This window comes from Ranitomeya imitator, chromosome 2 (assembly GCF_032444005.1).
Source record: "Ranitomeya imitator isolate aRanImi1 chromosome 2, aRanImi1.pri, whole genome shotgun sequence".
Lineage (NCBI taxonomy): Eukaryota > Metazoa > Chordata > Amphibia > Anura > Dendrobatidae > Ranitomeya > Ranitomeya imitator.
Window position 1 is genome coordinate 159,513,620 of NC_091283.1, and position 14,767 is coordinate 159,528,386.

At 42.6% G+C, this 14,767-nt stretch overlaps 1 protein-coding gene across 5 annotated transcripts in view; it reads left to right on the forward strand.

Moving 5' to 3' along the window:
• The window catches only part of LOC138662255 (dual specificity testis-specific protein kinase 1-like), a 52,936-nt gene extending 38,211 nt beyond the window's left edge, over positions 1-14,725 (forward strand). For all 5 annotated transcript variants that reach the window (XM_069747640.1, XM_069747639.1, XM_069747642.1 and 2 more), the window contains exons 3-9: positions 7,366-7,487; positions 8,277-8,325; positions 8,800-8,949; positions 9,036-9,209; positions 13,616-13,699; positions 13,837-13,923; positions 14,292-14,725. In XM_069747640.1, coding sequence (XP_069603741.1) covers positions 7,366-7,487; positions 8,277-8,325; positions 8,800-8,949; positions 9,036-9,209; positions 13,616-13,699; positions 13,837-13,923; positions 14,292-14,393 — 768 coding nt within the window. In that variant the 3' untranslated portion in view covers positions 14,394-14,725. The remainder of the gene's footprint in view (positions 1-7,365; positions 7,488-8,276; positions 8,326-8,799; positions 8,950-9,035; positions 9,210-13,615; positions 13,700-13,836; positions 13,924-14,291) is intronic.
• The last annotated feature ends 42 nt before the right edge of the window (positions 14,726-14,767 follow it).

Below are 14,767 nucleotides of genomic sequence, written 5' to 3' on the forward strand. Positions count from 1 at the left end.
ACCCCAATGTGTAAATCCAACGGAGTTCCTTAGTTTTGAGCATCTGTAGTCTGTTACCCCCCCCTCCTAAGTACTGGTACACTATCAATCACTCTGAACCTAAGCTGATTCACTGAATGTTTGTTATCAACAAAGTGTTTGGGTACTGGCAATTCCGTGAGGCCTGTTCTCACTGTACTCTTATGTTTATTGATGCGTGCCCTCACCTCCATGGTTGTTTCACCAACGTAGGTGAGTCCACAAGGGCACACAATCATGTATATAACGTAGCTTGAAGCACACGTATATCTCTCCTTAAGAAATTTTTTTTTACCCGTATGCAGGTGATGAAAAAACTCCCCTTTCAACATATTGTTACAGCAAGAGCAACCCAAACAAGGAAAATTGCCATTTTTGACTGTACTTAGGGTACTTTGAACAGATTTTCTCGAGGTCCCAATATCTGACTTCACAAGTCTGTCTTTAAAGTTACGTCCCCTTCTGAATGACATCATGGGGAATAACTCAAAATTAGAGACAGAGGGCACACCACGTTGTAACAGGGACCAATGTCGTCTCAAAATATTCCCAACACGATTGCTGGCTGAACTGTAAGTGGATACAAAAGGAATCCTATCCTTGGTTGACTCGACACGAGTCTTGTTCCGAATACTCGACCTAGAGCAACTACTAGCCTTAATTTTGTATCTGGCTATCTCCCTTGTTGGATACCCCCTAGAGATGAACTTATGACACATTTCACCAAGTCTTATATCGACACGTTCCTCATCTGACACAATACGCCTAACCCTCAAAAGTTGGCTCCACGGAAGGGAACCAACCATTTTTCTCGGGTGATTACTATCAAAGGCCAATAGTCCATTCCTATCGGTTTCCTTGATAAAGATGTCAGTCTCTAGTTTATTACCACACCTATATACTAAGGTGTCCAAAAATTGTATCTGTGTGGTGGACTGTGTCAGGGTGAATTGTAGTTCAGGGTATATTTGGTTCAGAGACACATGGAAGGCCTCTAACTCCAAAGAGGTCCCCTCCCATATCACAAAAATATCATCAATGTATCGCCACCAGGCTCTGACGTGGCGCCAGAGGATGGAATTGTACACGAACCCATCCTCAAGTACCGCCATGTAGATGTTAGCATACGTGGGGGCCACATTGGACCCCATGGCGGTACCTCTCAATTGCAAGAAAAACTCATCCCCAAACAGAAAAAAATTCCGCCTGAGGATGAATTCAAGCAACGTGAGGATGAGCCGTGCACACTCAGGGGCCACGTCAGAGCCTGATAGCACACATGAAACTGCTTCAAGACCTTTATCATGTTCGATGGAGGTATATAAAGATACCACATCAAATGAAGCCAAAATGGTGGACTCAGAAACCGTTATATTTTCGATCTTATTCAAAAAGTCCCCCGTATCCCGGATATAGGACTTTGCTGATGTAGCATATGATCTTAATACCCGGTCCAAAAAGATCGCAACATTGTTAAAGAGAGAACCCCTCCCCGACACAATGGGTCGCCCCGGGGGATTGTACAGATCTTTATGTATTTTTGGTAATACATATAATACCGGGACCACCGGAGTCTCAATCATCAAGAAATCAGCCAGCTTGTGGTCAATGAGTCCCAAGGCAAGGGAGTCACTGACCACAAGCTGTAATTCCCTCTGGAAACGGGATGTGGGATTACAGGATAATTTCTCATAGACAGCCCCATCGTCCAATTGTCTCAATATTTCCGCCCTATATTTGGCACTGTCCATGACCACCACCGCTCCACCCTTATCCGCTGGTTTAATGGTTATTAGGGAGTTATCCGCCAGAGCTTTCAGCGTATTTCTTTCGGCCACTGTCAAATTATGGACCTGGGTAGATTTAAACTCTTTCTTCAATTTCTCAACATCCCCACATACCAGTTGCACATAAGATTCTACAAAATGATTCCTATTAGGTGGTTGAAAATTGCTTTTGCAGTATAGGCCCACCCCTTTCAGAGTAAAGCCATTCTCAATGCTAGCTGAATTGGTATTGGGGATTTCAGAGTTCCCCGATTTCTCAGAAAAAAAGGTAGATAATCTTAATCTCCTGAAAAAAGCCTGTAGATCTACCTCCAACGCAAACCAGTCAGGGTTGTATGTGGGGCAAAATGATAACCCCTTGGACAGTACCTTAATTTCCATATCAGACAGAGTAATAGACGAGATATTCACAACCAACTCCTTACTGTCATCTAGTTGTCCTTCCTGTTCCTTGTCCTCATAACGGCATTCCGTCCAGGCCGTTGCTCCCGGGATGTCCCTCCATTTCTTGTGTTTACGACCCCCTCTCCGACCACGTCTCCGGGAGTGGTTTTGTCCACCTTCTCTTGGCCTAAAAAATGTTGACGCTGTTGTATCTGTCTAGATCCTCCAGCATTGGAGTCATCCGTCGATTCTGAGTCAGCAGTAGTAAAACCAAAATTAGACTGTTTTCTTGTTTGTGGTCTCTTACGCCTCCTGGTTCCATTAGTTCTCCTGTTGCCATTGTTGGAATATTGGCCAGGTCCCATCTGCCAAGAGAAAACTCGACCCACCTTATAATCATCTGCATCTCGGAACCACTTGGTCCTCTTAGTGATCTCTATCTCGTTCCTGAACTTCATCAGGTTCTCCTCCATCTTGGTCTTAAGAGGACCCCAATCTTGGGTTGTCATCTGGGCCTTCACCTGATCCTCAAGTTCCATGATGTTCTTCTTCACGATATTCATTTCGGCCTTTAGAAATTCAATATTCAACAACATAACATCAAAAGCATATTTGTTAGTAATTGATTCAAATTTCATGCAGAATTGGGTATTATCCGGTAACAATGTCGGTCTAAGGTGTGGCCGTAGCCCACGTGGAATCCTCCGTGCCTTGAAATATTCCGTAAGTGTTATAACATGCAGTTCAAAGGAAATTAGTCTCCTCCTCTCATTTTCCAATTTCCTCCTCAGCATTTCAATAGTGGGTTTGCTAAGGAATCCAATGTCCATGTTTGCGCCGGCCAAGATACGGGCCGCATCATCATCGGTATATGAAAAGGTAATGGCATTCTCCGATTCACCCACCTCTGGAGTCATGAATCCTTCCGCCATTGCGGTGCGGTGCAGGTTAACCAGGTTCCAACAGTCCAAATCAAGCAAGATGGCTAACCACACTTTCACAAGCCGGAGCGCACGTCCAGGTCCAGGGAACCCACTAGGACCATCGAAAACTCGAAGAAAAGAAGTGACGGCGCTCCATCCGGGTGTAGTCCAAATCAGCAAGTTTATTTCAAGCCATAAAAGCAGCAGACAGCAAAGTTTCGACCTATTCGGTCTTTATCAAGCATGCCTTGCAGTGAAAGGGGCCGGCTTTAAATAGTATATGTGCCACGCAGGGCACCAATCACCGATAATCCGCCCCCCACCACACAATTCACAGTATAAACATAAAAAACATACCTAAAACATATACCCATTAAAAATCTCCCCACCATAGCCCTTGACATGTGTACATAATACAAAAGTTCCCCATATCAAATATACAAAAACAACACAACTCGTCGGAATCCCAGCTGTCGGCATCAGGAGGCGTAGTCATCATGGAGTCGTCTTCCAATCATCATGCCACCACATGGGGCTGTAAACAACAGGTAGCCAATCAAGCCCAAGCTCTCATGTGCGTCATAGAACCTACCGACGCAATCAGACGGATCCCCGGACCGGAAGTGTCCCTACGGCCAATGAGGGAACCTGTAACGAAAATGCATCTCTACATCATAGCTCAAGCCTCCAGCCCCCACGATCAGATAACGCAGGCGCATCACCGCTCCGATCCGCCCCCTTAATCATAATTAAGTGCAGTCATGAACCTGGGAGAGCTGCTGCTGTCCATTGTTGGCTTATTGTAGCATTACGGCTTTTGAATATTAGGAAAAAATGTTTGAGAAACTTAGCAAAAAATTTGGCCAAATCATATCTGCCCATCAACCATCGTCAAGGTGGTCTCAAAAACTGCTGGGTACCTACGTGTATGAACACCTCTCTTAGGCTGATGTCTGAATTCCTGGGTGAATGTGGTCACCTCTGTCAGCAGTGCCTGCATATAGGTGTCCACATTCACCCAGTAATTAATTTTTTGCACTTTTTATCATATCTTTTTTTTTTGCAGGATGCCGCTAGGCCTCTTTTTGTTGGCTTGGTCTAGTAGGGCGTCTGTCCTTGTGTGTAGCATATTATGGTGTTGGGCAGCCCTCCTGATAATACAAGGGCGTGATTACTAGGCTGCAAGCCAGACACCTAGCATCACACTTACCTGTGTGACTGGCCTCCTATGCAATCTATATCAATGTGCAATTTTTTCTACTAGGCAGCCAACCCCTCCATAATCTGGTAGGGGTGTGTGTGTGTGTGGGGGGGGGGGGGGGGGGGGGTGTATGTATTTATCAGTAGTTTGCACCTATGCTGCCCCCTTGCCTTTTATCAGTGGAGGCCTGCTCTATCCTGCTAGATGTGCATTTGTCATCAGACAGGGTTTTGGGAAGGCTGTATCTTATGGTATGAGCTCCTACAATGCACAACGGGGGCGTCACTATTATTAAGGAGCTCCTACAATGCACAACGGGGGCGTCACTATTATTAAGGAGCTTGCACAATGCGCAACGGGGGCGTCGCTATTATTAAGGAGCTCCCACAGTGCACAACGGGGGCGTCGCTATTATTAAGGAGCTCCCACAATGCACAACGGGGGGGTCGCTATTATTAAGGAGCTCCCGCAATGCACAACGGGGGCGTCGCTATTATTAAGGAGCTCCCACAATGCACAACGGGGGGCGTCGCTATTATTAAGGAGCTCCCACAGTGCACAACGGGGGCGTCGCTATTAAGAACCTCCCACAATGCACAACAGAAGTGTCGCTATTATTAAGGAGCTCCCACAATGCACAACGGGGGCGTCGCTAATATTAAGGAGCTCCCACAATGCATAGCAGGGGCGTCGTTATTATTAAGGAGCTCCCACAATTCACAACGGGGGTGTCGTTATTATTAAGGAGCTCCCACAATGCACAACGGGGGTGTCGTTATTATTAAGGAGCTCCCACAATGCACAACGGGGGCGTCGTTATTATTAAGGAGCTCCCACAATGCACAACGGGGGTGTCGTTATTATTAAGGAGCTCCCACAATGCACAACGGGGGTGTCGCTTGTTGTGAATTCTGTTGTCGGGCTCCCTCCTGTGGTCATGAATGGTACTTCGGCTGGTTCTGTCCATGGACTTTCTCTGGTGGCTGTGGGTGTTTCTGAGTTTCCTTCCACAGGTGACGAGGTTAATTCGTTAGCTGGCTCCTCTATTTAACTCCACTTAGATCTTTGCTCCATGCCACCTGTCAATGTTCCAGTATTGGTCTAGTTCACTCCTGGATCGTTCTTGTGACCTGTCTTCCCAGCAGAAGCTAAGTGACTGCTTGTTTTTCTCTGGTTTGCTATTTTTCTGTCCAGCTTGCTATTTGGATTGTTGTCTTGCTTGCTGGAAGCTCTGGGACGCAGAGGGAGCGCCTCCGCACCGTGAGTCGGTGCGGAGGGTCTTTTTGCGCCCTCTGCGTGGTCTTTTTGTAGGTTTTTGTGCTGACCGCAAAGCTACCTTTCCTATCCTCAGTCTGTTCAGTAAGTCGGGCCTCACTTTGCTTAATCTATTTCATCTCTGTGTTTGTATTTTCATCTTTACTCACAGTCATTATATGTGGGGGGCTGCCTTTTCCTTTGGGGAATTTCTCTGAGGCAAGGTAGGCTTTATTTTTCTATCTTTAGGCATAGCTAGTTCCTTAGGCTGTGCCGAGTTGCATAGGGAGCGTTAGGAGCAATCCACGGCTATTTCTAGTGTGGTTGATAGGATTAGGGATTGCGGTCAGCAGAGTTCCCACGTCCCAGAGCTCGTCCTATATTATCAGTAACTATCAGGTCATTCCGTGTGCTCTTAACCTCCAGGTCCATTATTGTCCTGACCACCAGGTCCTAACAGTCGCTATTATTAAGGAGCTCCCACAATGCACAACGGGGGTGTCGTTATTATTAAGGAGCTCCCACAATGCACAACGGGGGGCGTCGCTATTAAGGAGCTCCCACAATGCACAACGGGGGGCGTCGCTATTAAGGAGCTCCCACAGTGCACAACGGGGGTGTCGCTATTATTAAGGAGCTCCCACAATGCACAACGGGGGGCGTCGCTATTAAGGAGCTCCCACAGTGCACAACGGGGGTGTCGCTATTATTAAGGAGCTCCCACAATGCACAATGGGGGTGTCGCTATTATTAAGTAGCTCCCACAGTGCACAACGGGGGCGTCGCTATTAAGAACCTCCCACAATGCACAACAGGGGTGTCGCTATTATTAAGGAGCTCCCACAATGCACAACGGGGGCGTCGCTAATATTAAGGAGCTCCCACAATGCACAACAGGGGCGTTGCTATTATTAAGGAGCTCCCACAATGCACAGCAGGGGCGTCTTTATTATTAATGAGCTCCCACAATTCACAACGGGGGTGTCGTTATTATTAAGGAACTCCCACAATGCACAACGGGGGCGTCGTTATTATTAAGGAGCTCCCACAATGCACAACGGGGGCGTCGCTATTATTAAGGAGCTCACACAATGCACAGCAGGGGCGTCGTTATTATTAAGGAACTCCCACAATGCACAACGGGGGTGTCATTATTATTAAGGAGCTCCCACAATGCACAACGGGGGGCGTCGCTATTATTAAGGAGCTCCCACAGTGCACAACGGGGGTGTCGCTATTATTAAGGAGCTCCCACAATGCACAACGGGGGTGTCGCTATTATTAAGGAGCTCCCACAATGCACAGCAGGGGCGTCGTTATTATTAAGGAACTCCCACAATGCACAGTGGGGGTGAGGCTATTAAGGAGCTCCCACAATGCACAGTGGGGGTGTCACTATTATTAAGGAGCTCCCACAATGCACAGCCGGGGTGTCGCTATTATTAAGGAGCTCCCACAATGTACAGCGGGGGTGTCGCTATTATTACGGAGCTCCCACAATGCACAGCGGGGGTGAGGCTATTAAGGAGCTCCCACAATGCACAGCGGGGGTGTCGCTATTATTACGGAGCTCTCACAATGCACAGCGGGGGTGTCATATTCTCTCCCATTTTGCGCCTCTTTTTCTCTTGTGTCTCCGGGGAGCCAGGTGATGAGTAATATGGCTGTCACACAGCCTTTTTTGGCCGCTGTATCACTGTTATTTCGGACTTTGTAATAGATGGTGTTCCTCTTAAAGGCACCTTACACATTAACATGTCCTAGTCGTCTTACACTGACATGATATATTGTGTTGCAGGTGTCTCATGGCGTTGGCTCCAAGAGCATGGTGGTGAAGATCTACAAAAACGAGGTGGACGAGGAGGGGATCGTCCGAGAAATCTCCCTCCTGCAGAAATTGTCCCATCCCAATATAGTCAGGTGAGCGCGGCTTGAGGGCGACGAGAGGGGTCCGTCCTGCCTAAAGTGACTTTATTAAAAGACCTTTATGTTACAACTCCTCATTGAATTCAAGATCTCTGCTGTCAATAAACTAAAAACAATTCAGTTATTGGACAATCATATTCCAGCTGAAGGTTTGCTCCAATTGTATCTAGTGTGGCCAATCCTAACTGTGATCTCGTGGGCTCGAGTTGTGAGTCACGGCCCCCATGTGGACAAACCCTTTATAATTGAGGCTGTGTTGATTGTATGGTGTCATTGCCATCTAGTGGCAGATAGTGGTAGTACTGTCATTCACTTACGTGATCTTTGTAATGACAAAATAATACAATGTCTTGTTACACCCCTTTGTCTGTGACCCCCAGATACCAGTAAGTTATTTTCTTGGGGACCCAAAGTGTCCCTGCTGTTTTGTGATATAACCCTTTAAATATATCCAATTGTCTGGAACTACCCGGTTACCATCCTGAGTCATGGTGCACCATCATGGTCCTCTGCGGGCTGTAACTTATCGCCCTGCGCCCATCCAGAGCCCTTCCCACTGCCATGCAAGCCTTGCAATGGGTGGGAATTGCGAGACTTCAAGTATTCCTCATGTTGCACCTGACGAAGGTCACAGACCGTCCCTGAAACTTGTAGTGCCATTAAACGTCCCCTCTTGTGAATAGGAATTTCTCCTCTCCTACATTGCAGCGCCCGGGACATATCTGCACCCCTTCTTTTTCCTTCTTCATCCTGAATTGTAATCATCATTTTGTAATTTTTTAGATATCTTGGGATATGTGTGAAAGACGAGAAGCTGTACCCAATTCTGGAGGTAAATATATATTATCACTTAGCTGCACTCATCTAGAGTGAAATAATGTGTTATTTTTTTAACACCTTCAGAGCTGCACTCGTAATTCTGCTGTTTATGCAGATTATATCTCACTGCTGCCACCTCCTGGTTCAGCGCAAGTAACGAGTAAAATCTACTTGTTCTTTATAGGGCCTCTTGTGCATTGCATTGTGGGAGATGTATATAACCTCTTACGTGCTAAGCTACATCACCCAAAATGCAACGCATCATTAGAATCACTGTAGATTCCAGCTGGAAGGCAGCAGAATTGTGAATGCAGCTCTGGTTGTAAGTAGAGGGGGCATTAGTATGGCAGAACTTCCACCCAATCACAGCCGAGTTTTAATGATTTTGCTCTATTGGGTCCACCCCATCAATATATAATCTAAAATCTGATTGGTGGCTATGAGCAACTGTGTAATATAAGTTATATCGGTCTCTCCCCTCCCCCAGTACGTGAACGGAGGCTGCCTGGAGGAGCTATTGGCATGTAAAGAAATCGTCCTGAACTGGAAAGAGAAGGTCCACCTGTCGTGTGATATCAGTCGGGGAATGATCTATCTGCACTCGAAAAATATCTATCATCGTGATCTAAACTCCAAGGTAGTGATGGATGTATAAATGTACAGGGAGACATCCTTATAATATTCACTGTCAGTCACAGGACCATCTTCACATGTGTATTACAGAACTGTCTTATAAGAGTGACCCCACGGGGCCGAGAGGCTGTGGTGACGGATTTTGGCCTGGCCCGGGAGGTGGTAGAGCTGCCACTGAAGAATGGAGAAAGAAAGTTGTCCCTTGTAGGATCTGCCTTCTGGATGGCACCTGAAATGTTACGTGGCGAACCATACGACCGCAAGGTGTGTTAATAAAATATCAAATAATTGCTGGAGGTTACTATTCACCCCCTATCAAGAGTCATGGGCTCATATCTGCATAAAGCATACAAACTGGCCAAAGTGTAATTGCAGTAATATAATACTGCCCTCAATATACAAATATATAACTAGTATAATACTGCCCCTATGTACAAGAATATAACTATAATAGTGCTCCTATGTACAAGAATATAACTATATTACTGCCCCCTATGTACAAGAATATAACTACTATAATACTGCCTCCTATGTACAAGAATATAACTATAATACTGCCCCCATGTACAAGAATATAACTGCTATAATACTGCCCCTTATGTACAAGAATATAACTAGAATACTGCTCCTATGTACGAGAATATAACTACTATAATACTGCCCCTGTACGAGAATATAACTACTATAATACTGCCCCTATGTACAAGAATATAACTACTATAATACTGCCCCTATGTACAAGAATATGTCTACTATAATACTACTCCTATGTACAAGAATATAACGAATACTGCCCCTATGTACAAGAATCTAACTATAATACTGCTCCTATGTACAAGAATATAACTGCTATAATACTGCCCCTTATGTACAAGAGTATAACTAGAATACTCCTATGTACAAGAATATAACTACTATAATATTGCGTGTATGTACAAGAATATAACTAATACTGCCCCTATGTACAAGAATATAACTATAATACTGCTCCTATGTACGAGAATATAACTACTATAATACTGCCCCATGTACAAGAATATAACTATAATACTGCTCCTATGTACAAGAATATATCTACTATAATACTGCTCCTATGTACAAGAATATAACTAATACTGCCCCTATGTACAAGAATATAACTATAATACTGTTCTTATGTACAAGAATATAACTGCTGTAATACTGCCCATATGTACAAGAATATACCGTAACTATAATACTGCCCCCATGTACAAGAATATAACTACTATAATACAGTCCCTATGTACAAGAATATAAATACTATAATACTGCCCCTATGAACAAGAATATAACTGCTATAATACTGCCCCTATGTACCAGAATATAACTACTATAATACTGCTCCTATGTACAAGAATATAAATACTATAATACTGCTCCTATGTACAAGAATATACCTACTATAATACTGCCCCTATATACAAGAATATAACTGCTATAATACTGCCCCCTTGTAGAAGAATATAACTACTATAATACTGCCTCCTATGTACAAGAATATAACTACTATAATACTGCCCCTATGTACAAGAATATAATTAGTATAATACTGCCCCTATGTACAAGAATATAATTAGTATAATACTGCCCCTATGTACAAGAATATAACTACTATAATACTGCCCCTATGTACAAGAATATGACTGCTATAATACTGCCCCTATGTACAAGAATGACTGCTATAATACTGCCCCTATGTACAAGAATATAGCTACTATAATACTGCCCCCTATGTACAAGATTATAACTACTATAATACTACCCTATGTACAAGAATATAACTACTATAATACTGCTCCTATGTACAAGAATATAAGTAATATAATACTGCCCTTATGTACAAGAATATAAGTACTATAATACTGCCCCCTATCATCAAAAAGTTAATTTATTTCAGTTCTTCAATACATAACGTGAAACTCATATTATTTCGAGTCAATAAACAGAGTTATCTATTTCAAGTGTTTATTTCTGTTAATGATGATTATGACTTACAGCAAATAAAAACACCAAAAGTCATTATCTCAGTAAATTAGAATACTTTATACCACCACCTTGAAAAAATAATTTTAAAATCGGAAACGTTGGCCTACTGAAATGTATGTTCAATAAATGCACTCAATACTTGGTCGGGGGCTTCTTTGGCATCAATTACTACATCAATGCGGCGTGGCATGGAGGCTTAGCCTGTGGCACTGCTGAGGTGTTATGGAAGCCCAGGTTGCTTTGATAGGAGGCTTCAGCTTGTCTGCATTGTTGGGTCTGGTGTCTCCCATCTTCTTCTTGAGAGAGGCACACAATCCAATCTGCTTGAAAGTCTAGTGTGCAGTTTCCACAATCAGTGATGGTTTGGGGAGTCATGTCATCTGCTGGTGTCGGTCCACTGTGTTTTATCAAGACCAAAGTCAGCGCAAACATCTACCAGGACATTTTACAATACTTCATGCTTCCCTCTGCTGACAAGCTTACCTATACCTGGTTTACAAACCACAACATCACTGTGCTTGACTGGCCAGCAAACTCTCCTGACCTTAGAAGATGAGACACCAGACCCAACAATGCAGACGAGCTGAAGGCTGCAATCAAAGCAACCTGGGCTTCCATAACCCCTCAGCAGTGCCACAGGCTGAGCCTCTATGCCACGCCGCATTGATGTAGTAATTGATGCAAAAGGAGCCCCGACCAAGTATTGAGTGCATTTACTGAACATACATTTCAGTAGGCCAACATTTCGGATTTTAAAATCATTTTTTCAAGCTGATGTTATAAAGTATTCTAATTTACTGAGCTAATGACTTTTGGGTTTTCATTGGCTGTAAGCCATAACCATCAACATTAACAGAAATAAACACTTGAAATAGATCACTGTCTGTAATGACTCTAATATAGGAGTTTCACTTTTTGCATTGAAGAACTGAAATAAATTAACTTTTTGATTCTAATTTTGTGAGATGCACCTGTAATACTGCTCCGTATTTACAAGAATATAACTACTATAATACTGCTCCTATGTACAAGAATATAACTACTATAATACTGCCCCCTATATACAAGAATATAACTACTATAATATTGCTCCTATGTACAAGAATATAACTACTATAATACTGCCCCCTATATACAAGAATATAACTACTATAATATTGCTCCTATGAGCAAGAATATAACTACTATAATACTGCTCCTATGTACAAGAATATAACTACTATAATACTGCCCCTATGTACAAGAATATAACTACTTTATACTGCCCCTATGTACAAGAATATAACTACTATAATACCGCCCCCTATGTACAAGAGCATAACTACTATAATACTGCTCCTATGTACAAGAATATAACTACTATAATACTGCCTCCTATGTACAAGAATATAACTACTATAATACTGCCCCATATGTACAAGAATATAACTACTATATACTGCCCCTATGTACAAGAATATAGCTACTATAATACTGCCTCCTATGTACAAGAATATAACTAGTATAATACTGCTCCTATGTACAAGAATATAACTACTATAATACTGCCCATATATACAAGAATATAACTACTATAATATTGCTCCTATGTACAAGAATATAACTACTATAATACTGCTCCTATGTGCAAGAATATAACTACTATAATACTGCTCCTATGTACAAGAATATAACTACTATAAAACTGCCCCTATGTACAAGAATATAACTACTATATACTGCCCCTATGTACAAGAATATAACTACTATAATACTGCCCCTATGTACAAGAATATAACTACTATAATACTGCCCTGTATGTACAAGAATATAACTACTATAATACTGCCTCCTATGTACAAGAATATAACTACTATAATACTGCCTCCTATGTACAAGAATATAACTACTATAATACCGCGCCCTATGTAAAAGAGCATAACTACTATAATACTGCTCCTATGTACAAGAATATAACTACTATAAAACTGCCCCTATGTACAAGAATATAACTACTATATACTGCCCCTATGTACAAAAATATAACTACTATAATACCGCGCCCTATGTACAAGAGCATAACTACTATAATACTGCTCCTATGTACAAGAATATAACTACTATAATACTGCCTCCTATGTACAAGAATATAACTACTATAATACTGCCTCCTATGTACAAGAATATAACTACTATAATACTGCCTCCTATGTACAAGAGCATAACTACTATAATACTGCTCCCATGTACAAGAATATAACTACTATAAAACTGCCTCCTATGTACAAGAATATAACTACTATTATACTGCCTCCTATATACAAGAATATATCTACTATAATACTGCTCCTATGTGCAAGAATATAACTACTATAATACTGCTCCTATGTACAAGAATATAACTACTATAATACTGCTCCTATGTACAAAAATATAACTACTATAATACTGCTCCTATGTACAATAATATAGCTACTATAATACTGCTCCTATGTACAAGAATATAGCTACTATAATACTGCTCCTATGTACAAGAATATAACTACTATAATACTGCTCCTAGGTACAAGAATATAACTACTATAATACTGCTCCTATGTACAAGAATATAGCTACTATAATACTGCCCCTATATACAAGGGAATAACTGCTATAATATCACTTTTACTTTTTCTTATTTTCAGGTTGATGTTTTCTCGTTTGGCATTGTCCTTTGTGAAATACTCGGTCGGATTCCCGCCGACCCTGAAATTCTGCCCAGGACACAGGTATGTATAATATTATGTCCCTGGAAACGGAGATGGGGGATTCTTACAACTACCCCTCAATACCGCTTCCTCGTAAGAAGTAGTTACTGAGCTTCATTATAGCGGTATCCTCTTACTCTTCCTCCATTTTTTTTTAGGACTTTGGTTTGGACGTAGCCGCTTTTCAAGCTCTGGTGCGGGATTGTCCTCTTCCGGTGCTGGATGTGGCTGCGAGCTGCTGTCGGGTAGGTGTCGCCCCCATCTTTCTGTGTGCGGTATATGAGAGAATTTTTCAGCTGCCATATAGTGCTCATATAATCCCCTGATGGGCGATTCCTGTACCATGAGGGATCCCAGTAACTGATCCTATGGGAAGATTTATCAGAACGGTATGTAGGTTATAGTAGAAGAATAAGTGACTCTTTGGAGTTTTTGAAGACCTCTGCTTGCTGTTGGTGAATAGAAACCCTTAACATCTGCAGGCTGCCGAGCTGCCTTGATCATGTCCAGGCGCCACAGGGGAAGGGCTGGTTACAATGTGGAGACTGGATATACTGTAACGAGCCCCGCTCCTGTATTTTGTAGGATTAACCCCTCTTTTTTCCTTTTCCAGCTGGAAGCATTTAAGCGACCGTCATTCTGTGAGATTCTGGATGAACTGGAGGACGTGGCAGAAACCCTGGACTCCACGGCGGAGCTGCCGGACTCCTTCTGAGGCCCTTACGTGGGCGCTGTAAATAATGTACAGTCGGACCCAAGGTCGTTATATATAATGCAGATACAGACCTATTTATTGAACTGTTTTGTACTTTTCTGACCATTCCCGGACATGCTGTCTCGTGGCCTGACGATGGCGGTCATTGGACTCTTAATCAAGGAATGGACGGGAGGAGGAGATTTCACTATATATAAATAAATTTTGTCTTCTTATACCCTGTATAATTTGTGATTGTGACTTGGAAGGATTGGGCAGTTTTTACGTATTACCCAAATTTGTGGTTGCTAATGTTCGGTCACAGAGTGCGACCCATTAAAGCAATAAATGGAGATCAGTGTGAGGGTCTTACTGCAGCAGGTGTAATCATTTAT